The sequence below is a fragment of the Mizuhopecten yessoensis genome, unplaced genomic scaffold (assembly GCF_002113885.1).
Source record: "Mizuhopecten yessoensis strain PY_sf001 unplaced genomic scaffold, ASM211388v2 scaffold9187, whole genome shotgun sequence".
NCBI lineage: Eukaryota > Metazoa > Mollusca > Bivalvia > Pectinida > Pectinidae > Mizuhopecten > Mizuhopecten yessoensis.
In genome coordinates, this window is record NW_018407922.1 from 6,373 (window position 1) to 30,934 (window position 24,562).

The following is a 24,562-nucleotide window of genomic DNA, read 5'->3' on the forward strand; positions in this document are numbered from 1 at the left end:
TGTGAATGTATTACCCTTATTGCATGCAATTTAATTTACACGTTACAGTGCTGAAAGGACCCTTACTTAATTAACAAGAGGCCCTTGGGCCTTAACGGTCACCTGAGTCCTACAATATTTATTTTTGTTGTNTTTATTAAAACACTCTGGAGTTCTGCTGAATGGACAAACTCCAAACTGAACCTTCATGAATTACTTCAGATATCTCTTACAGTACTAAATATACCTACTTGTAGGACTCTAGGCTTCTACTGAAGGGTCTCTTACAGTATTTATACCTACTTGCAGGACTCTAGGCTTCTACTTCAGATGTTTCTAACAGTATTTAGACCTACTTGTAGGACTCTAGGCTTCTACTGAAGGGTCCCTTACAGTATTTATACTTACTTGTAGGACTCTAGGCTTCTACTGAAGGGTCTCTTACAGTATTTATACCTACTTGTAGGACTCCAGGCTTCTACTGAAGGGTCTCTTACAGTATATATACCTACTTGTAGGACTCTAGGCTTCTACGGAAGGGTCCCTTACAGTATATATACCTACTTGTAGGACTCTAGGCTTCTACGGAAGGGTCCCTTACAGTATTTATACCTACTTGTAGGACTCTAGGCTTCTACTGAAGGGTCCCTTACAGTATATATACCTACTTGTAGGACTCTAGGCTTCTACGGAAGGGTCCCTTACAGTATATATACCTACTTGTAGGACTCTAGGCTTCTACTGAAGGGTCCCTTACAGTATATATACCTACTTGTAGGACTCTAGGCTTCTACGGAAGGGTCCCTTACAGTATATATACCTACTTGTAGGACTCTAGGCTTCTACGGAAGGATCCCTTACAGTATATATACCTACTTGTAGGACTCTAGGCTTCTACTGAAGGGTCCCTTTTCCAACAGGGCCTGGATCCCGGCGAGAGAGTCATAGTCAAAGTCAGATAACAGGTAGCGGCCATTAATAATGTTGTACTGAGCCTCATGATATAGAAGTGTCATCACTTCCTCTGGAGCCGTGTTCCAAAACTTCAATCAAATAAAACAAAATCATTACTTGGTTGAATTGGGTGATCAGTGTGAACGGAATGCACGGGCAGACCAGAGTTCCTGTCACGTCCCAACCCAACTCCCTCCAGCCTTTCCTCTTTGGTACTCTTAGGAGTCAAGTTCAACACCTATCTACAGCAGCCCTGGTAAGTCTGTATGTAGTATACACATTGTCCATTTCTTTCATACTGGTTTTGTATAATCGCGGCTTCGTATTCAGGTCTATGTATATAGGTTCCAGTCAATGTCTCGTCAAAATGCATTCATCATATTCATTTGTGCACGTAACAAGTTATTCCTACATTAAGAAACATAATGAATCAACACAAGACCTGTTTTCTTATTTGTAAACAACAAGTAGTCTACGTACGTATATATATATAGTCCCGGGAAAACTCAGGAGGAGTTCTTTCCTTGAGGGAGAGTATGTCACCCTGGTAAAATACTAGCTGCTTCCAACTGACTCAACTAGGAAGAATTTCTCTTAAGCTCATTTGGTAGAGTGTAAGACAAGTCTCCTAGCAGAGGCATTGAAACAATAATGACCTCTGTTACATACATATATAACATTTTCTTCAACAATATAACTGTTTAACCAGCAGAAATGCATTTCATTTGAGTATGAAAGCAAAAACTGTCGTGACGTAACGCATGGTTTACTTATGGCGTCATAGATTTATCTTATTCGATGAGAGCCTTGTCACTTTGCTTCAATTAACATGGAAAATTATGGGTGCAAATTTTATTAAAATAGGGCTGTATACGTACCGCAAATGTCGTTTAAAGGACGATGCAGGGAATTTCTCTGTGTGTTAACTGTCAGTTTCTGTGTCAATACTACTGTGTAACAGGGACTTTCTCTGTGTGTTTACTGTCAATTTCTGTGTCAATACTACTGTGTGACAGAGACTTTCTCTGTGTGTTTACTGTCAGTTACTGTGTCAATACTACCGTGTAACAGGGATTTTCTCTGAGTGTTTACTGTCAGTTACTGTGTCAATACTACTGGGTACCAGGGATTTTCTCTGAGTGTTTACTGTCAGTTTATGTGTCAATACTACTGGGTACCAGGGATTTTCTCTGAGTGTTTACTGTCAGTTACTGTGTCAATACTACCGTGTAACAGGGATTTTTTTTGTGTGTTTACTGTCATTTTCTGTGTAAAACTACTGTGTAACAGGGGCTTTCTCTGTGTGTTTGCTGTCAGTTTCTGTGTCCAGCTACTGTGTAACAGGGGCTTTCTCTGTGTGTTAACTGTCAGATTCTGTGTCAATACTAATGTGTAACAGGGACTTGCTCTGTGTGTTAACTGTAAGTTTCTGTGTCAATACCAATGTGTTACAGGGATTTTCTCTGTGGGTTTACTGTCAGTTTATGTGTCAATACTACTGCGTAACAGGGACTTTCTATGTGTGTTTACTGTCGGTTTCTGTGTCAATACTACAATGTACTGTGTAACAGGGACTTGCTCTGTGTGTTAACTGTAAGTTTCTGTGTCAATACCAATGTGTAACAGGGATTTCTCTGTGTGATTACTGTCAGTTTCTCTGTCAATACCAATGTGTACCAGGGATTCCTCTCTGTGTTTACTGTCAATTTCCGTGTCAATACTACTGGGTACCAGGGATTTTCTCTGAGTGTTTACTGTCAGTTTCTCTGTCAATACCAATGTGTACCAGGGATTCCTCTCTGTGTTTACTGTCAGTTTCGGTGTCAATACTACTGGGTACCAGGGATTTTCTCTGCGTGTTTACTGTCAGTTTCTGTGTCAATACTAATGTGTAACAGGGATTTTTTCTGTGTGTTTACTGTCAGTTTCTGTGTCAATACTACTGTGTGACAGGGATTTTCTCTGTGTGTTTACTGTCAGTTTCTGTGTCAAACTACTGTGTAACAGGGATTTCTCTGTGTGTTTACTGTCAGTTTCTGTGTCAATACTACTGTGTCACAGGGACTTTCTCTGGGACTTTCTCTGTGTGTTAACTGTCAGTTTCTGTGTCAATACTACTGTGTAACAGGGATTTTCTCTGTGTGTTTACTGTCAGTTTCTGTGGTTTCTGTGGACCAGGACTACAGTCAAAAATGCAGCGAAGACATGAATCGTCTAGCTATGTGTATATACTTACTAGTTTCTCATCCTTCAGCGACAGAAAAACGTTCCTTTGAACCATAACAACAGGTTCATCTACAAAAAATCATAATATTTTACAGTAAATTATATAAAAATGTGGCTATCAGGTTATGAAAACAATCAAGCATTAAAAGCTGACAGTCAGCCAGCTAGCCCACTCCGAGTAGTTATTGTGATACTGTCAAACGGTCAGCCAGCTTGCCCACTCTGAGTAGTTATTGGGATACTGTCATACAGTCAGCCAGCTAGCCCACTCCGAGTATTTATTGTCATACTGTCATACGGTCAGCCAGCTAGCCCACTCCAAGTAGCTATTGTGATACTGTCATACAGTCAGCCAGCTAGACCACTCCGTGTAGTTATTGTGATATTGTCATACAGTTCGCCAGCTAGCCCACTCTGAGTAGTTATTGTGATACTGTCATAAAGTCAGCCAGCTAGCCCACTCCGTGTAGTTATTGTGATACTAGTACTGTCATACAGTCAGCCAGCTAGCCCACTCCGTGTAGTTATTGTGATACTGTCATACAGTCCGCCAGCTAGCCCACTCTGAGTAGTTATAGTGATAATGTCATACAGTCAGCCAGCTAGCCCACTCTGAGTAGTTATTGTGATACTGTCATACAGTCAGCCAGCTAGCCCACTCTAGTAGTTATTGTGATACTAGTACTGTCATACAGTCAGTGACACAATTAAGACACAACGAAATAACACATCACTTTATATCTCAATTATATATCATTTAAGAAAATAATTTGTGAAGGTTAATTGTGTAGCAGAACTGAACTTAGTCGATAGCCAGCGACCAGGTAGCTCAATTAAAAGGGCAACCGTCTAGATTTCGGGAAGTCCCCGATTCAAATCCTAGTCCGGCTGTTGCATTTCTCTTTCTCCTACTACAATTGTTTACAGTTAGTTCAGACTATCTATCCTGGTAGACATTTTGATAGTTTTGGAACATCATTGACATCAAGCCAGCACAATATGAATCATACACCAAGCAATCCCATGTATATATGTACACTGAACTTACCTCGGGCAATCTCATCCCTCTTGGCATCTGCATATTCCATACAAAACCTGTCCCAGAGTTGAGCAATCTCAAATGGCTGGTGGTCATCTTTCAGTCGCAATTCTGAAAATAAAATCATTTAAGAAATATAATGTTAACAGTGACCTTACATTGATCCTTGACATTTGACCTCTGACATAATCAAAGGCAATTGTTAAGTTATATTGATGCTGACCATTGAAACTTGAACTATGACACTAGGCTAATCTGAGAATACGTCTCATCATATACCATATAAGGAGTACACAAGGTGTTTGATCTAACCCAATAAGATGGATATCAAATACAATGTTTTTGCAAGGTGTTAGATCCTAGTTAGAAGGATATTAATCGTACAAGTTGTTTGATGTGACCTAATTAGAGGTATATTATTCATAACTATTTGTACAAGTGTATAACATATCTGATGACTTACCCAGTAAGGGGGACACCATCCAGAGTGAGAATATTTTATTAGCATATTCTGGTAGATTACGTGATTCCCTAATCTTCTCAAAAAGCTCTGTGACCTTGGCTTGGTGACCATTGCCTTGAAGTTCCATGTGAAGTCCCTTCTTGTCTCGCAGCCATATCACAATCTCTAGTGCTGTAACAGAAGAGATGGTACATACAGTATCAGCCATATCACAATCTCTAGTGCTGTACCAGAAGAGATGGTACATACAGTATCAGCCATATCACAATCTCTACTGCTGCAACAGAAGTTATGGTACATACAGTATCAGACATATCACAATCTCTAGTGCTGCAACAGAAGTTATGGTACATACAGTATCAGACATATCACAATATCTAGTGCTGAAACAGAAGTGATGGTACATACAGTATCAGCCATATCACAATCTCTAGTGCTGCAACAGAAGTGATTGTACATACAGTATCAGCCATATCACAATCTCTAGTGCTGTAACAGAAGTGATGGTACATACAGTATCAGCCATATCACAATCTCTAGTGCTGTAACAAAGAGATGGTACATACAGTATCAGCCATATCACAATATCTAGTGCTATAACAGAAGTGATGGTACATACAGTATCAGCCATATCACAATATCTAGCGCTGTAACAGAAGTGATGGTACATACAGTATCAGCCATATCACAATCTCTAGTGCTGCAACAGAAGTGATTGTACATACAGTATCAGCCATATCACAATCTCTAGTGCTGTAACAGATTAGATAGTAAAGGTAATAGAGCCAACGTCAGGTATAGGTTTATGGGTTGATCATTGGGGTGCTCGGCTTTGAGTAGGGATACCAAAAGGTATGCAGGACGTAGGCACACTATAAAGAAAATGGATATAATCACAACATACTTAAAAGTCACAAATAAGTGGGTTTAAAAGTTTATTTGGCTGACTAGTACTGCCTCTAATTTAAGGCTCTAGCAGGACAATTTTACAATGTTTTAGACATGATAATATAGTATATATACAGTATCAACTACGATATATCTTACATGATAGTAATGATAAAGATAATAAGTCAAACAAATTAACATTGATTTGTAAAAGTAAAAAGAAAACCTGTTTGTTGTGTATTCATTTCATTACTTTTGTATGTATACATGATGTTTTTTATTTCGAGATTTGTCACAGGTTCTACATGTGTGTGACTTTGTTGGTGTGATATGTTGTTTCTTTTTGAAGTTTTTTTTTCTTTTGTGCTGGTGTTAACGTTTGTTAGTGTAATGTTGTTTGTGTGAAGTGTTGTTTGTGTGTAGTGTTGTTTGTGTGTGTTGTTGTTGTTGTTTGTGTGTGTTGTTGTTTGTGTGTAGTGTTTAAAGATTTTGTCTGGCGACACTTGAGTAATACATATGCCACGGCACCAATCGTAAAACTAAAATTCATCATAACTCAATCAATTTTTCAAATATCAAAATTGAAATTGGTATACTCAGTGCCTGTTTATTTACGCGGAACAGGTTTGTCAATTTTTAAATGTAACATTTTCGGGTAAAAAACCTGGCAGACCTGCAAATGTTTGCCTTGTCATGGTTCGTCTAAAAACAACATCAGATAACTAGGTCCGGCCTTATTTCATAACCAAACAACTCTGGTCCAACTGGTTCAACTGTTTGAATCGCGATAGATGAAAGCAGCCCTGGTGTATAATATGAGCAACATTTCTTGTGATGTCGGTTACTTGATTCTATATTTTTTTATGATTTTTGTCTGGCGACAGTTGTTGTTGGTTGAAGACACATTAAGTATGACCCTTCCTATGTGATGCTGCATTCTCTACGTGATGTTGTTTCATAGGTACAGTATATATATCTATTACTCACTGTCAGCACCCTCTAGGTCACCATGGTCTTCGTCCTTTAGGTAGATAGGCGCCCGTACACTCTCCTCTGTTTCTGTAAGGTACTAAAACAGGGTTTGATGTTTACAACTTACAGGCTCAACACTTCCTTATCATGATCAATTAAATTGTTTACGCAAGCTACGACGTTGACCAGGTCCAGTACACTCTGCCGATTGAGCTATAAAGCTGTAAAGACCTATAATAGCTCTATTGACCTATAATAGTTCTATTGATCTAGCTATCTGAAATAGGTCTTTTGAGCTATTTTCAAGTGATTTTCTTTTTTAAGGAGATCGAAACAAAGTCGCTTTAGAAAGAAGATTTTATCATTATGTTGATAACAAAAGACATTAGAATAAGTATTCTTTTTAAAAAATAATGATGTAAAAAAATCGGAAATTTTACTTTTATGAAAAAATGAAAATAAACATCTAAATGTATGCTTTTTGTAGTCAACATTACCATAAACCTTATTGTTTTATGCGTCTTTGCTTTAATTCAATGAAAATTGAAATCTGAGAAATATAGCTCTATAGCTCAATCGGGAGAGTGTACTGGACCTGTGTTCACTTCCGTAGGATTTTTTCTTTCGGATTGAATCATGATTTCGGTTGATTTAATTTTTACATAAGTTGTGTATAGATTAAGTGAGATAAAGATGAAGAAGTATATTAAACTTAAGCGTACTTTGCTGGAAGACAAAGGGGCCTTATAATATATAGTCGAACTTGAAAAACTTTTGAAAGTGAAAGTAAAGTTACAACTCTCGGAAGTCACCTCACAGTCACGTCAATACGACCAACAAAACATAAACCTGAATATTTCCGAACCACTCAAGATAAACATTTTCGTAAATATCTCCGATCCAAACTATTTGTCACTGAAACGCTGAGTTTACATCAAGATACATAAAGTTTTACCTCTACTCCAGCCATCTTGGGTAACTTCTAATATGGAAAAAGGACGGACAGAATTCCCTAAGAATTTCAGCCACGCCCATTTTACCGCGATACCTAAAGACATCATTGAAGGCAGAAACTTGTGTTATTCAAGAACGACTGAATTAAATATTGCAAAATGTGTTTGATTATAGAAGAGACATATAAAGCCAGTATATGCGTGTCAGATTATAGTACATTTTATTATTGTAGTCTATTTTTTTTGGTTATTGAATTTTACACTATTAACGCACATGTATACGTCTCTGTGCAGATCTCCTTCACATAACACCTTTTGTTTCTTATAACATTCTATTAGACCAAAACCTTAATATTTAATAAGGAAACTTTCATTTTTGGCATGCATAACTATAAAAGTACTTACTATACAACCACGGACTTAGAATGTTATCTAAGTCCGTGATACAACTGATAACCTTATTCTACTAATAATGAAACAGTATATCTATAGATCAAGATGCTTGCAACAAACCCTATCAATTCATGCTTTAAAAAATGCTATTATAGATCACTACAGAATTCAAAAATATATTTCTATAGGCAAAGGAGTAGATACTGCTTTAAAAATGGAAAATTCTTGGAAGAAATGGAATAAATTATTAGAAATCACTCCCAATCCCTGACAAACCCAAAAAAGATAGAATACATGTGTATATTTTACCTATGTTAGTCAAATTTTGACTAAAAGAGAGAAATGTAACTCCCTGCCACTTTACTGTTGAAATTAAAATTATTATTATGTTTCAGGTTAAATAAATAGTTGCACTAATAAATGGACACACATGGACTCAACATCTTCGTCACTTTGACCGCTTGTTGTCTTCTCAGCCCCCCTCCCCTCCCCCCTCAATTTCTATTTCTGTAAAAGCTCTTTTGCTCCTTCCCTCTCCTCTCTCCCTCTCTCTAAAAAAATCATTACAAAATTTGTATTAAATGTTGGTTGAAGAATGAATGTGAAAATTAATATTGTAATTATTCTGTAATGATGAAAATGTTTCAATTTTTTTTTTATAAAAAAAAAACCCCAAAAAATAATATTATTTTTATAGACTGTATGTGTACTATCTCAGTCTTTCCAGGGATGTGTCCACTACACATCCTGGTCTTTCTAAATGGATTCTGGAGTAAATTACTCGGTCGGTTGAGCCGGAATTCCTGAAGTTAATTTGTGATCAGCTGGTAGATTTCTAGCGATAGACTAGCCCAGTGGCGGACCCAGGGTTGTTGCACTAGTTGCCCGAGCAACACCATTTTTTCTGTGTCCAAAAACAATCTGGACCAAGGTTTTTGAAGATTTTTCTGTACTTCATATGGGATTTCCTTCTAATATCAACCATCCCTTGAACTATGATTTTCTATGGCTTCCTTGAAGATCTATATATGCCTAAGGGTGTTGCCCAAAAAAGGAGTCCACTACTTATACTCTAAATTAATCCTCTTTTGTTTATATTCTAGTAGGGTCTCCAGTCAGGTCAGTGGTCAAGGCTTACCGGACTGACTCTACCTAATCTTATTGTTCTAATGTCACGGTGTGGTGATCACCGTCAGTTGGGAGAGGACTATACCATCTGTTGGAATTAGGTATATATAGGTAAATTGTTATTTTAAAGGTAACAATCTATTTCATGATAGATATACCTGTATCGGGTGAATAATAACTAATGTTAGCAAAAAGCCTAGTATATCCTTTTCATTAGGTGTTGCCCTTGTACATGTCACGGAATTGAATTGTTATCTAAGCCCGTGTACATATGTATACCAGACGTATATAACACGTGTGTTATATACGTCTCTGTGTATACGTAATAATTCACAATAAAAGACAAACAGCTAAATCATAATTCATATTTATGACAAGACAAATCAATATTTAATTGCCAAAATGCTCGCATAACCTTCACGTACATGTAAATTCGTGCGCATTATCAGCTGAATATACAGAAAAGCCCCGACCCCTCTAAACTTTAACATGTGACCATTTTAAGGGCCTGACACAAACATCAACATTTTAACCAAAAACTCTTACATTTTTACCATTTGTTTTTTTACAGAAGTTGTTAACACTCGCTCCGCTCGGCCATCATAAAATATAAATACTCTACGTTATAAGATATAACCTAGAATAATACCGCAAACTCAGAAAACTATTCTACGCCTCACTCGATCTGTTTGTAAATGGAAATAATGTCCGATAAATTCTTGCTTTCTACGCGGCTCGGCAGCGCTTGAAATAGTTAAATAAGTTACATCTTCGGAAAAAAATTCACCTCCCTCCGCTCGGCGGGGAATTATAATGGTCCCAATCTCAGAAAAAAATGAAGTTCTAATTTATTTTGCAGAAGAAGTATACTGTCATACAGAACCAACTTCGCGAGCCAAGGGTGTTCATAGGAGAGTATCGTATTGCGGAACACCCTTGGCTCGCGAAGTTGAATCTAATTTATTAGTTCTAGATAAGTGCAAAAGTCTGTCTTTTTTTTGTGAGTTTAAAATTTTGGGCAATACCAAAAATAATTCCTGCATATGTATATAGAATTAAACAAAATTATTTCTTACGGAATTAAAAATTATCTTATTTGAAATATTCCCGCCAATTAATGCAATCGAGCACGTGGCATACATTACGATTAACTCCCTTGATGAGCTCTTCTGAGTAACTATGTAGCAATGGCGGACTCTGACATGCCGAAAGCAGATGGCGACGGAAAGCAAATCAAAGAGGAGACTACACCTGAGATAGAGATTAAAGTAACTGAAGATCCTGAAGACAAAGTGCAAGAAGCAGAAAAGCTTAAAGAAAAGGCCAATGAGTTTTTCAAAAGTATACATCATATCATAATTTTGATTTCTGACTTGTCGTCTAAGTCATGTGGTTGACCGTGGAGTAATATCCGGATAAAGCATAACAATGACCTAGGCCTACTTTCATTTCACAAATCAACTATGAGCCAAATTGAGCTAGCGTCGCACTATTTATGATATAAAAATGTACGTCTGCCCATTTCAAATCTAACAATTTTCCTTAACGGTATGTGCTTTGTGAAGTAGTAAACATTAGTCTCCAACTCAAACATTGTCGTTAAAATTGTTTCATAAAAATTCCCCCCCCCCCTTCACATTCCATGATAAATAGAAATTTATTTTGTTTCATTATGATAAGTACGATCTGCTTCTGCTGTATAGAGTCCGTAAAGAATCCACAAATATGTTCTTTTGTTGTCTTGTGTTGGGGGGGGGGCAACTACAAAAAACATATTTCCCAAATTCTGCAGGGTGTTCTCACATCAGTTGTTGTATTACAACACGTGTTATGTAACAGCAGGTATATTCTTTTTTCTTCAGTTCCCAACGGGCAAGGGAACCCAATGTTTCATTACTAACTTTGTATGGAACGAATATAGTGTGGGAAAATGGGTCATTAGCCTATTACTGCTTTATATATTTACTGTTGTCTTAGTGTATTCCCCTAATACCATTCTATAAGTAACCTAACGGTAGGGTTATTCGTTCAGCGTATGCTTCCCGTTGAGTAGCAGCTATCGCCGGTGCAGTCTGTTTGTTTACATGGGTGTAAGCTTTCGAGACGACCGGATTTTGGTGAGTCGTCGGAAGACTTTCCAATCTCACTACGCATATGCCGTAGATTTTGCCAATCAGAATGGGTGTGCGGATACAGGTTACATGGGACCGGGAGGCTGGGGTATAAAAGGGGGTGCACAGGCCAATTTCGGGGACTTGCGTGGCCGGAAACCCGGCTATATCAGGAGAGGAAAACCTCTCCACCCAGGCGCTGAAAACAGTGCTACCACCCAGGCGCTGAAAACAGTGCTGCCACGTTAGGGAACGTTAAGGCTGGTTAGTTGAACGTATATCAGTGCTCTGGGAGGGGTTGGTTTTCAACGACATAATTACTTATATGCCTTATTTCACCACGTGGGGGCTGATATATGTAGGTTTACTAAACATACATTCTTTTCTACACACTGTAGGTTTTGTTCCAGTGCTACCACGTTAGGGAACGTTAGGGCTGGTTAGTTGAACATATATCAGTGTTTCGGGAGGGGTTGGTTTTTACCGTCTTAATTACCTATAGGCCTTATTTTACCATGTTGGGCCGATATCTATAGGTTTACTTAATTAACATACATGCTTTTCTACACACTGTAGGTTTGTTCTGTCTTGTAGTAGATGCGACTGTTATTAATGTACGTATTGTTTGCCGTGTTTTTAACGGCTACCTTAGCCGTGTGATATGTAATAAACATTAGTTAACTTTGAAACAAGGTGTTGATTGATTTATAACTCGGATACTCCTCCACATCTGACGGACCTGTGTCTGACTGTACAGACGGACGCAAAGGGACATTCTTGGGGATTGCCGCCGGCCAGCTTGTCGGTAGATTTGGGGAAAACATTAATAACTATACGATCACTTTCATCTACCGACGCTGGACAGGCTCTCCCCACGGACGTCCTATTACAATATATATAGTAAAATCATCACCAATTTTGCTAAAAAAAAGGGGGGGGGGAATAGTGTTGGGTTAGGTGTTGCTTTACCTAGATACTTTGTACAAATACTTTGAACAGTAACTGTTCTAAAACATTTATTTTTACAATGTCCAATTTTATATGTTGTTGTTTGTTATTCAGATGAAGACTATAACCAGGCGATTACATTCTACACACAAGCAATAGAGCTGAATCCAGATGTGGCTACCTACTACTGTAACAGGAGCTTTGCCTACCTGCGCACAGAGTGCTTTGGTTATGCCCTAAATGATGCTGGCCGAGCACTTCAGCTTGACAGGTCCTATATTAAGGTATACAGTTTCTTATTGACACAGTGTTCAATCCACGCTTTGGAATTCATTTTGTCCGATTAAAAACTATTGATGGGCTACCATAGTGCATTTAAATCTTACCACTGTTTCCCTCTGATTTTTAATACGACTTCATCACTTTCCGTATAACCAAATGTATCACCATGTCTCTTCTGTTTATTATGTTGTAGGCCTATTACCGACGAGCATCAGCCAACATGTCGCTTGGCAAATTCAAGCTAGCACTACGAGATTTAGAAACAGTGAGTGTTTTTTTGTATTTTTAAATTAATTAAGCATTGAACTGTTTTTGTATTGTATTCATGATCTATTTGAAAGACACAGCGCACATTATGATTTGTTTGCTTGCAAAGCTGTGTCATTCAAATAGATCATAAATACCATACAAAAACAGTTCAATACTTATATTTACGTTTTCTCTGCCTCTTATGTTCTTTTTTAACTTATAATTTATATTTAAAATTAAAAATGCCCGCCTTATCGACAGTCCACACAATTTCGTTCAATAGTTTGAACAGNTGAAAGTTAGATTTGAAATTGTTTCGATTTTTCCCTGGGACAAATTTTGCACATGGACAAATACAGTGAACACCGTAAATCCGACCTTGTCCTCCAAGAGGGAGTTATTTTTGGAAGTTAATTCAAACTTTTCTCTTTGCTCATTTTGTGAAGAATCCAGGCGTGAATTTATTTGTTGATTGTATGGGAACCTGACAACAGTCGGTAGATTCTATAACAGCCTCGTTATTTGACATGTCGTCGGAAACTGAGGAACCGTGGATGCGAGACGCGTGAAACTGATAGCGTTTGAAGTGAGTGATCTTGCGACGGAGCACAGTTTCGTTACAAATGTCTGAAATGTTAAATGTGTGTTGTGACTCATATCAGTAGGTCTGTAACATATGTGTCAGTAGGTCTATAGAAAATGTGTATTTCAGACATTTGTAACGAACCCCTGTTGATCAGTGCAGTGTAACAGACGATATTTCTGATAAATTGCATGAGCGTTAAATTGTTTCTATTGTCGGCATTGGTGATTTCAACCGATGTGCATTTTGTATGATATTGCAGACCTTGGTCTTGTTTTCGTTGTAATAAAAGTGTTTTTATTTTATTTTTTATTTTGCATATAAATTTACAATGACATTGTCAAATCTCACAATGCCCAGCGATATTTCAGCAACCGTCATGTTTATTTATATTGGATACTGTAGTTCCGGTCAGTGTTGTATTAATACGCTAAGAATTGTGTCTCGTGATGCATGGTAATTAAAGCCCCATCAACGATGCAGCTTTCAAAGAGGCTATATAGTGACAATGCCATGCAAATGTAAATATTCTTCTTTTAAGACATAAGGAAACAAGATAAAGAAAGTCAGGAAATAAGTAAATGATGCATTCAAATGAGTGAGTCACTGTCTTGTATTCCTCCATTTTCTTTGTTAAAGTATAAGTTAATTTCAATGTTGAGAAGTCGTTTGAATATGATATCACACATTGCTCAAGGTTGGTGCCAGAACTATTGAGACTGTTCCAACTGTTAAAAACCTAGGGGTATACTTTGACAGTTCTCTGAACATGGAGAAACAAGTGAACGCTATTGCCAAATCCTGTTACTACCAGATCAGGAACATCGGCTGTATTCGGCAGTTTCTAACTGCAGATGCATGCAAGATTTTGGTGCATTCACTTGTTACCTCTCGGTTGGATTATGGTAACGCCCTGCTCTGTGGTATATCTGACAAACTAACTAGTCGTCTGCAGAGGGTCCAGAACACTGCAGCACGGCTAGTTACTCGTACTCGAAAGAGAGAGCACATCACACCTGCGCTTTATTCGTTGCACTGGTTACCTGTACGATACAGGTCGCAGTACAAAATTCTGGTATACACATACAAGGCACTGAATGGAACAGCTCCTCAGTACCTACAGGAACTTGTTACCCTGTATCAGCCGTCAAGATCACTGCGGTCGGAGTCAGAATCTTTGTTGTGTGTCCCAAAATCTCGTACTGTGACCTACGGAAACAGATGCTTTGGGAGGGTTTCGGCTACGTTGTGGAATAGCTTACCATCTGCTATTAGGAAGTCGAATACCCTGGCCAAGTTCAAGAGGGACATAAAAACTCACCTCTTCACGTCTGCATTTTAGAATCTTTGCAAAGACGTCATGTAAATACCACCCTTTTATTTGTTCAATTATGTGCACATTGCTTGTTAAATGTATGAAAGTGATTGCAAGCCTTTGTTGTTTGTTTTCACAATTATAACCATTACTATTATCCATATGTTGTAAAGCGCCTTAGAGTAATTTTACAAATTATATAGGGCGCTATAAAAATGTTGTATATTATTATTATTATATGCATTAAGATACTGTTAACGTACAGAGAACACCTTTTTAATGAAAAAATTGCCATTTTCTAATTCTTGAAGTCATAAAATTTTGTAATTTGAACTTTGGAAAGCTATTTTCCACTAAAATTATTAATTTGTCAGATAAATTACATAATTATTATGCATTAAGCATTCTGTGGTTATATCTAGATACCCAAAGGTCAATTCAATATATGTTAAGTGTCAGTTAAACTACAGACTGATAAATAAACTTTCATGTATTGACGGTATCTGAAATATATAAACCTGATTGGTACTAAATTCTGTGATTACTTGATGTTTCCACCGCACCATAGCTTGGAGAATCAAATTATCTTATGGGGGTCACCTTGCGATTCTAGTTTGCTTTGTATTCTGTGTTCTCTGCTGAGGAAACATTGCTTCACTCGTAATCTTGGAACAGCTTCACTGTATATATTCTTTATTCTTTATTCTTTATCATGAGGCCCTGCTTGACCTTATTGCATCTATGAGCTATTATAAGTGTTAACTAATAATAGTAAAATACATTTGTTTAATGATGAAATAAAATCTTTCTTAATGGAATATTTCATTTTGTTAGGTAGTGAAGGTCCGACCTAACAACAAAGATGCAAGAGCGAAGTTCAATGAATGCCAGAAGATAGTACGGATGATGGCCTTCCAGAAGGCCATATCAGTAGAGGACAGCAAGTCTGTGGCAGAGCAGATTGATCTAGCTGCAATGAGTAAGAATAAGCAGATGATGTGTATACTCATCAGTGTAGGGAACAAGGTCTTTATTTAGTGTCTACTTTATCATCTGTTGTGTAAGTCGATAGATTTTATATGAATATTGGCAGATACAAAAGTTACAGCATGTGACATTGGTCTCACTTTGGTATGCCCATCAAAACATGTATCAGATACAGCTTGCCACCTGTAATCAAGCAGTACACCGATACCAATCATTATATTTCTGGCAATTTCGGCAGCATTGCTAGGAATAATTTCAAGGAAAATGGCATTTCAGGGAATGTAAAAACTAGAAAAATAATGGGATTCTCTTCTCTTAATGAATTTCTAGATCATATGAAATTCCTGAAACAAGTTGACAAATTTTCATTTTAGCGGGCTTCTGTTGAGTTGCCGAGCTAAAAAAGACTCGGAGACCAATTTTAAAATCCTTATATGATAAGGAAACATAAGATATTATTTGTAATTCAACAGAGAATGAATGTGTTGTTCACAATTTCTTTTTTCTCAAACCATCTTCAAGTCCTCAGCATCAACATATTGACTTCAATTTTATCATCTTCAGTGACATATCTCAATGTAATGACATCTGTTGATTGTCTTAATTCTGATGTCACTAGGGGTGTAATTACCTGTCTTAATTTTGATGTCACTAGGGGTGTAATTACCTGTCCTAATTCTGATGTCACGAGGGGTGTTATTGCCTGTCCTAATTCTGATGTCACTAGGGGTGTTTTTACCTTTCCTAATTCTGATGTCACTAGGGGTGTAATTCCCTGTGTTAATTCTGATGTCACTAGGGGGTGTTATCACCTGTCTTAATTCTGATGTCACTAGGAGTGTTATTACCTGCACTAATTCTGATGTCACTAGGGGTGTTATAACCTGTCTTAATTTTGATGTCACTAGTGGTGTTATTACCTGTCCTAATTCTGATATCACTAGGGGTGTTATTACCTGTTCTAATTCTGATGTCACTAGGGGTGTTATAACCTGTCTTAATTTTGATGTCACTAGGGGTGTAATTACCTGGCTTAATTCTGATGTCACTAGGGGTGTTATTGCCTGTGTTAATTCTGATTTCACTAGGGGTGTTATTACCTGTGTTAATTCTGATGTCACTAGTGGTGTTATTACCTGTCCTAATTCTGATTTCACTAGGGGGTTATTACCTGTCCTGATTCTGATGTCACTAGGGGGGTTATTACCTGTGTTAATTCTGATGTCACTAGTGGTGTTATTACCTGTCCTAATTCTGATGTCACTAGGGGGGTAATTACCTGTCTTAATTCTGATGTCACTAGGGGGGTTATTACCTGTGTTAATTCTGATGTCACTAGGGGTGTTATAACCTGTCTTAATTTTGATGTCACTAGTGGTGTTATTACCTGTCCTAATTCTGATTTCACTAGGGGGTTATTACCTGTCCTGATTCTGATGTCACTAGGGGGGTTATTACCTGTGTTAATTCTGATGTCACTAGGGGGTGTTATCACCTTTCTTAATTCTGATGTCACTAGGGGTGTTATAACCTGTCTTAATTTTGATGTCACTAGGGGGGTTATTACCTGTCCTTATTCTGATGTTATTAGGGGTGTAATTACCTGTCCTAATTCTGATGTCACGAGGGGTGTTATTGCCTGTCCTAATTCTGATGTCACTAGGGGTGTAATTACTTGTCTTAATCCTAATGTCACTAGGAGTGTAATTTCCTGTCCTAATTCTGATGTCACGAGGGGTGTTATTGCCTGTCCTAATTCTGATGTCACTAGGGGTGTTTTTACCTGTCTTAATTTTGATGTCACTAGGGGGGTTATTACCTGTCCTAATTCTGATGTCACTAGGGGGGTAATTACCTGTCTTAATTCTGATGTCACTAAGAGTGTAATTACCTGTCCTAATTCTGATGTCACTAGGAGTGTTATTACCTGCACTAATTCTGATGTCACTAGGGGTGTTATAACCTGTCTTAATTTTGATGTCACTAGGGGTGTTATTACCTGACTTAATTCTGATGTCACTAGGGGTGTTATTCCCTGTCCTAATTCTGATGTCACTAGGGGTGTAATTACCTGGCTTAATTCTGATGTCACTAGGGGTGTTATAACCTGTCTTAATTTTGATGTCACTAGTGGTGTTATTACCTGTCCTAATTCTGATGTCACTTGGGGTGTTATTACCTGTCCTAATTCTGATATCACTAGGGGTGTTATTACCTGTTCTAATTCTGATGTCACTAGGGGTGTTATTATCTGTCTTAATTCTGATGTCACTAGGGGGGTTATTACCTGTCCTTATTCTGATGTTATTAGGGGTGTAATTACCTGTCCTAATTCTGATGTCACTTGGGGTGTTATTACCTGTCCTAATTCTGATGTCACTCGGGGTGTTATTGCCTGTGTTAATTCTGATGTCACTAGGGGGTGTTATCACCTGTCTTAATTCTGACATCACTAAGGGTGTTATTACCTGTGTTAATTCTGATGTCACTAGTGGTGTTATTACCTGTCCTAATTCTGATGTCACTCGGGGTGTTATTGCCTGTGTTAATTCTGATGTCACTAGGGGTGTTATAACCTGTCTTAATTTTGATGTCACTAGTGGTGTTATTACCTGTCCTAATTCTGATTTCACTAGGGTGTTCTTACCTGTCCTAATTCTGATGTCACTAGGGGTGTAATTACCTGGCTTAATTCTGATGTCACTAGGGGTGTTATTCCCTGTCCTAATTCTGATGTCACTAGGGGGGTAATTACCTGTCTTAATTCTGATGTCACTAAGAGTGTAATTACCTGTCCTAATTCTGATGTCACGAGGGGTGTTATTGCCTGTCCTAATTCTGATGTCACTAGGGGTGTAATTCCCTGTGTTAATTCTGATGTCACTAGGGGTGTTATAACCTGTCTTAATTTTGATGTCACTAGGGGTGTAATTACCTGGCTTAATTCTGATGTCACTAGGGGTGTTATAACCTGTCTTAATTTTGATGTCACTAGGGGGGTTATTACCTGTCCTTATTCTGATGTTATTAGGGGTGTTATTACCTGTCCTAATTCTGCTGTCACTAGGGGTGTAATTACCTGTCTTAATTTTGATGTCACTAGGGGGGTTATTACCTGTGTTAATTCTGATGTCACTAGGGGGTGTTATCACCTTTCTTAATTCTGATGTCACTAGGGGTGTTATAACCTGTCTTAATTTTGATGTCACTAGGGGGGTTATTACCTGTGTTAATTCTGATGTCACTAGTGGTGTTATTACCTGTCCTAATTCTGATGTCACTAGGAGTGTTATTACCTGCACTAATTCTGATGTCACTAGGGGTGTTATTGCCTGTGTTAATTCTGATTTCACTAGGGGTGTTATTACCTGTCTTAATTCTGATGTCACTAAGAGTGTAATTACCTGTCCTAATTCTGATGTCACTCGGGGTGTTATTACCTGTCCTAATTCTGATGTCACGAGGGGTGTTATTACCTGTCTTAATTATGATGTCACTAGGGGTGTTATTACCTGTGTTAATTCTGATGTCACTAGTGGTGTTATTACCTGTCCTAATTCTGATTTCACTAGGGGGTTATTACCTGTCCTGATTCTGATGTCACTAGGGGGGTTATTACCTGTGTTAATTCTGATGTCACTAGTGGTGTTATTACCTGTCCTAATTCTGATTTCACTAGGGGGTTATTACCTGTCCTGATTCTGATGTCACTAGGGGTGTTATTACCTGTCCTTATTCTGATGTTATTAGGGGTGTAATTACCTGTCCTAATTCTGATGTCACTAGGGGTGTTATAACCTGTCTTAATTTTGATGTCACTAGGGGTGTTATTACCTGTCCTAATTCTGATGTCACTAGGGGTGTAATTACCTGTCTTAATTCTGATGTCACTAGGGGTGTTATTACCTGTCCTAATTCTGATGTCACTAGGGGTGTTATTACCTGTCCTAATTCTGATGTCACTAGGGGTGTAATTACCTGTGTTAATTCTGATGTCACTAGGGGTGTTATTACCTGAGGCTGTATGTAAATAATAACATTGGTATATTCACTGTACAACACCGTGGCTATGTGATAAATACATCTACATGTACCATTAAACGTGGATAAGCATTGTAATTGTTTACAGGAAAATCCTCTCAGAAGAAGTTTTAAGGTCACGTTGTACTTAACTTATGATTGTAACATAGCACTTTTATTTGTTGTCTACCAGGCATTGATGATGACTATGCTGGACCAACCTTTCAGAATGGAACAGTCACTGAGGAGTTTGTCAAAGAACTCATGGCAACATTCAAAGATCAAAAAAGTTTACATAGGAAATATGCATACCAGGTATGACAAAGAATACATTTCAAAATTTATGATAAAATATTGCTTATTGTTTTAAAATACACATGTCACACCTATTGGAAATCAATTTTGTTTCTTTTTTATCATGTTAATTGGACTATGTGTTATGAAAGACACAAACAATTTTTAAATACTAGCAGACACATTCTTCTCAGTATGTTAAATATCTAAAAAGGTGTGTTTTATTTTGTTTTGTTTTAATTGCATAATTCCAGATGTGAATATGAATAAGAGGGGGCAAAAAGTATACTGTATAGAGTTTTCATTTTTGCTATATTCACACTTTGACCAATATTCGAAAATTCTTAACTACAGCGAGATTATCTAAAATGTTAACCACTTTTTCGGACCTTATCACAACATGTTGAAAATACTTATAACCCAACGCTGTTATGCAAGCTTAAATGAACTCGAATCCGATTATCACCAGGCATCTGGGCAGTCCATGTAAAACAACATTTACATATAAGTGGCTACATTATGTGTACACATTAGGTGATTACTTGATCACAGTTTACTCCTACAAAGGTACATACTCATTTGATTTTCTTTCGAGTGAAATCACTGGTGGATGATGAAGCTTGGGATCAGGGTTTTCTAACGGTTTACCTGTATTAACAGCGAATTTAAAGCGCTATACAATACACAATTGATATTACATGGGGATGGGGTTTTAAATAGTTTAGGAATTTGCAAATAGTCATCATGATTGGCACATATACTAACAATAAAAAAAAATCATTTCATATTTCAGATAATCCTGGAGTGTAAAAAATTGTTTATGAGCCAGCCTGCATTAGTCGACATTACAGTACCAGCAGTAAGTGTCAATAAAACAATGAATGATAACTCTCCCAACTGTCAACTAAACAAATTCAAGATAAATGACCACCCATAACTTGCTCATTACATGTCTATCAAATACTGATAGTGATGATACGTGGTGAGTATTTGTTTTATTTCAATTATTGACTGCTGTATCTCCAAATGAATTAAATGAACTTTAGAGTTATTTTTAAAATAATCATTTCCATCTCTTAAACGCCAACTACAACTGCTCATATGAACGATTACCTAATCTTTTTATTTACATGTATACCTTGACAATTTTATGCTGTATGCCAGCACTAACTGTCAATTATGATGAGGATATGACTTACCTGCTAACCCTTGTTACGTTTTCAGGGAGAGAAGTTCACGATATGTGGTGACATCCATGGACAGTATTATGATTTACTTAACATATTTGACTTGAACGGACCTCCATCAGAGAAAAATCCATATGTATCCTTTTGCTGAGGAAGACATTACAGATGTCATTCCTTCTTTTTTGTGTTGCCCTGTCAAATTTGGATTGTAATGGAATGAACTATCTAGGTTATTTTAAAGTTGCGATTGGCAATCCTGTTGGCACAAAGATCACCAAATCAACTTTTTTATTCAGTGTTAAGTAGGAAAATAAAGTACATGTATTGAAAAAGAGGTAGGACACAAGTCAACTTGATGAACTAATGAGAGGAGAACTGCCAATGTACAATTGTTTGCTGAGATATTTGGAGGAAGCATGTCAATTGTCCATGCTAAAGGTCGTTGTCATTTGGTCACAGAATTTGGAAACAAATTGTATTTTACCATGATACTCCATTAATATTCCTTAACAATGTTTCCAGCTTTTCAATGGTGACTTTGTAGATCGAGGCTCCTTTTCAGTAGAATGTATTCTTCTGTTATTTAGTTATAAACTTCTTTACCCAAACCATTTCTTCATGGCCAGAGGTATGTAAGAATGATATCAACAGTTGTTTCAGTTACAAACTCTTTATAGTTAAAACACGACTTTTTTATAGTAAATGTAAATATTTTCACTGGGTAATATTTGATAAAGTATGGCCAGGTTTTAAACTTCTCAACAGTTTTGCAGTCAACATTTGTAACAAATTCACAGTCCTGTATGACACCAGAAAGTTATTAAGTAAATTTAGTTGTGTTTTGTACTGGTAATTTTTAAATTGATTCTCTTTTACTAGGTAACCATGAGAGCTTCACCATGAACCAGATGTATGGCTTCGAAGGCGAAGTCAAGTCAAAATATCCTTTGTGTGTAGTTGGCCATTACTAGCTGTTTATAAATACTAAGAATGATTGAAAAGACTGAGGTTTTGGGTCACCCGAGCTTTAGCTCACATATTTGCTTGTCTGGGTCACTGTCTCCACACTCCGTGCTAGGTCTACCCCAAAATGAAAAAGGTTTAATAAGCCCTCCCCTTGTTACTGTATATATAACCAGTGATAAGCTCATTCCTGATTATAAGCCCTCCCCTTGTTACTGTATAGATAACCAATGATAAACTCATTCCTGGTTATAAGCCCTCCCCTTGTTACTGTATAAATAACCAGTGATAAGCCCATTCCTGGTTATAAGCCCTCCCCTTGTTACTGTATAGATAACCAGTGATAAGCCCATTCCTGGAAATAAGCCCTCTCCTTGTTACTGTATAGATAACCAGTGATAAGCCAATGCCTGGTAATAAGTGTTACTGTACATATATCCAGTGAAGCCTGTGCTTGGTATTAAGTCCTCCCCTTTTTGCTGTATGTATATATATTACCAGTGATAAGCCCAATTATCTAAAAAAGATGGTTATTGAATGATGTATGACAATTTGTTGTAACAGCTTTTCCTTAACACCTCCCACATATACTGCCCAGATGGCTGAGCTGTTCACAGAGGTCTTCAACTGGCTACCCCTGTGTCACTGTATAAATAACAAAATTCTAGTAAGTTTGCAGAGGTGTTATATTGGCTACCCTTGTGTCACTGTATAAATAACAGAATTCTAGTAAGTTTACAGAGGGGTTATATTGGCTACCCCTATGTCACTGTATAAATAACAAAATTCTAGTAAGTTTGCAGAGGTGTTATATTGGCTACCCTTGTGACACTGTATAAATAGCAAAATTTTAGTAAGTTTACAGAGTTGTTATATTGGCTACCCCTGTGTCCCTGTATAAATAACAAAATTCTAGTAAGTTTACAGAAGTGTTATATTGGCTCCCCCTGTGTCACTGTATAAATAGCAAAATTCTAGTAAGTTTACAGAGGTGTTATATTGGATACCCTTGTGTCACTGTATAAATAGCAAAATTTTAGTAAGTTTACAGAGTTGTTATATTGGCTACCCCTGTGTCCCTGTATAAATAACAAAATTCTAGTAAGTTTACAGAAGTGTTATATTGGCTACCCCTGCGTCACTGTATAAATAACAAAATTCTAGTAAGTTTACAGAGGTGTTATATTGGCTACCCTTGTCACAGTAAAGTCTTAAAGCTCTGCTGTGGTATCTCTTATTTTACTTTTAATGAAGTACTTCATTCACTACAATAAGGTGAAATTGTGTTATCTTTAATGCAAACAATAATTCTTAATGTTGATAACATATTGGACTGCAAGTTAAAAAATACGAGTTAAGATAGAAGGAATTGTAAGTGTCAGAAACTGAATGAGACTGCATTACTGTGCTATTTTTTGTATTAATTTACGGTCTTTGTGATAGGTAATGCATGGGGGTTTATTCAAAGATGACACAACAACTCTAGATGAAATTAGGCAGCTTCAAAGAAATCGACAACCTCCTGAAAGTGGTACAGTATTGTTGTTTTTAAATTCTCAAGGCATCATAACATGTAAATTAGTTAAATTTCTATGCTTTTATTCAATGTTACTTTATGTAGTACATGTACCAATATATGTTAATTTTAAATTTATATCATGTCATTAGTTTCCTATCTTTCCTGTCTTCTTTTTCTATCTGCTTTCTGTTTTGGGCGGTGTCTCCCATCCTCATATTCCGTCTTTGCTTATTGCAGAGTTAGCTTCTCTTTGGAGCAGGTATTAATTGTTACGTCACTTGTTTGTGAGAGTAACGTTATCAATTTTTGAGAAAACGACGTAATTTTCTCACACAAACCAATGACGTAACAATCAATACCTGCTCCCAAGAGAAGATAACTCTGCAATATGCAAAGACTGAATATGACACTGGCTGTTGTCTCCCTAGGTACCCATCCTCATATATGACACTGGCTGTTGGGTCTCCCTAGGTACCCATCCTCATATATGACACTGGCTGTTGTGTCTCCCTAGGTACCCATCCTCATATGACACCGGCTGTTGCGAGGACATTAAATCTCAAACAAACAAACAAATCTATCATATCAGTATTTATTTATTAATTTATTTATTATCATTTGTTAAGATAGAGAGTCGTAGTGCAGTGTAGTATCTTCATTGAAGAAGACTTTCAAATATGATAGGCATCTGATTTAATGTTGCTTGTCAATTTACTACAGTATAAGAAAGAGTTATATATAAAAGAAATACATATTTAATCATAACGGAAAACATATATATAAGTACAATTTTTTTTGTGTGAAATTATCTTTGTAACTGTGATTTGATACCTGATCCTCTTGTTTAAAAACAGGGAGCTTTACCACTGCATTAGCAGTTTTTTAGGTCACCTGAGACAAAGTCTCAAGTGACCTATTGCGATCGCCTTTTGTCCGTCGTCGTCCGTCGTGCGTCCGTAAACAATTTACATTTTTGACTTCTTCTCCAAAACCCCTGAACCAATTTCAATGAAATTTTGCAGGGACCTTCCATGGACAAAGGTCAACAAAAATAGTTGCCGGTTTAGTCCTAAGCCCCCAGGGGCCTGAGGGGCGGGGCCAAAAAGGGT

General features: G+C 37.3%; 2 protein-coding genes across 2 annotated transcripts in view; one reads left to right on the forward strand and one right to left on the reverse strand.

Moving 5' to 3' along the window:
* Positions 1-7,518, reverse strand: part of LOC110457527 (FERM domain-containing protein 8-like) — a 13,648-nt gene extending 6,130 nt beyond the window's left edge. The window contains exons 1-6 of the mRNA XM_021508850.1: positions 7,477-7,518; positions 6,537-6,618; positions 4,662-4,832; positions 4,208-4,309; positions 3,170-3,228; positions 856-1,022 (exon numbers count right to left, since the gene is read on the reverse strand). Coding sequence (XP_021364525.1) covers positions 856-1,022; positions 3,170-3,228; positions 4,208-4,309; positions 4,662-4,832; positions 6,537-6,618; positions 7,477-7,491 — 596 coding nt within the window. The 5' untranslated portion in view covers positions 7,492-7,518. The remainder of the gene's footprint in view (positions 1-855; positions 1,023-3,169; positions 3,229-4,207; positions 4,310-4,661; positions 4,833-6,536; positions 6,619-7,476) is intronic.
* A 2,647-nt stretch (positions 7,519-10,165) lies between these two features.
* Positions 10,166-24,562, forward strand: part of LOC110457526 (serine/threonine-protein phosphatase 5-like) — a 19,127-nt gene continuing 4,730 nt past the window's right edge. Inside the window, exons 1-11 of the mRNA XM_021508849.1 lie at positions 10,166-10,336; positions 12,169-12,338; positions 12,530-12,601; positions 15,318-15,462; positions 19,684-19,805; positions 20,578-20,643; positions 21,009-21,107; positions 21,494-21,599; positions 21,851-21,911; positions 22,520-22,601; positions 23,378-23,465. Of these exons, the coding sequence (XP_021364524.1) occupies positions 10,183-10,336; positions 12,169-12,338; positions 12,530-12,601; positions 15,318-15,462; positions 19,684-19,805; positions 20,578-20,643; positions 21,009-21,107; positions 21,494-21,599; positions 21,851-21,911; positions 22,520-22,601; positions 23,378-23,465 (1,165 nt within the window). The 5' untranslated portion in view covers positions 10,166-10,182. The remainder of the gene's footprint in view (positions 10,337-12,168; positions 12,339-12,529; positions 12,602-15,317; positions 15,463-19,683; positions 19,806-20,577; positions 20,644-21,008; positions 21,108-21,493; positions 21,600-21,850; positions 21,912-22,519; positions 22,602-23,377; positions 23,466-24,562) is intronic.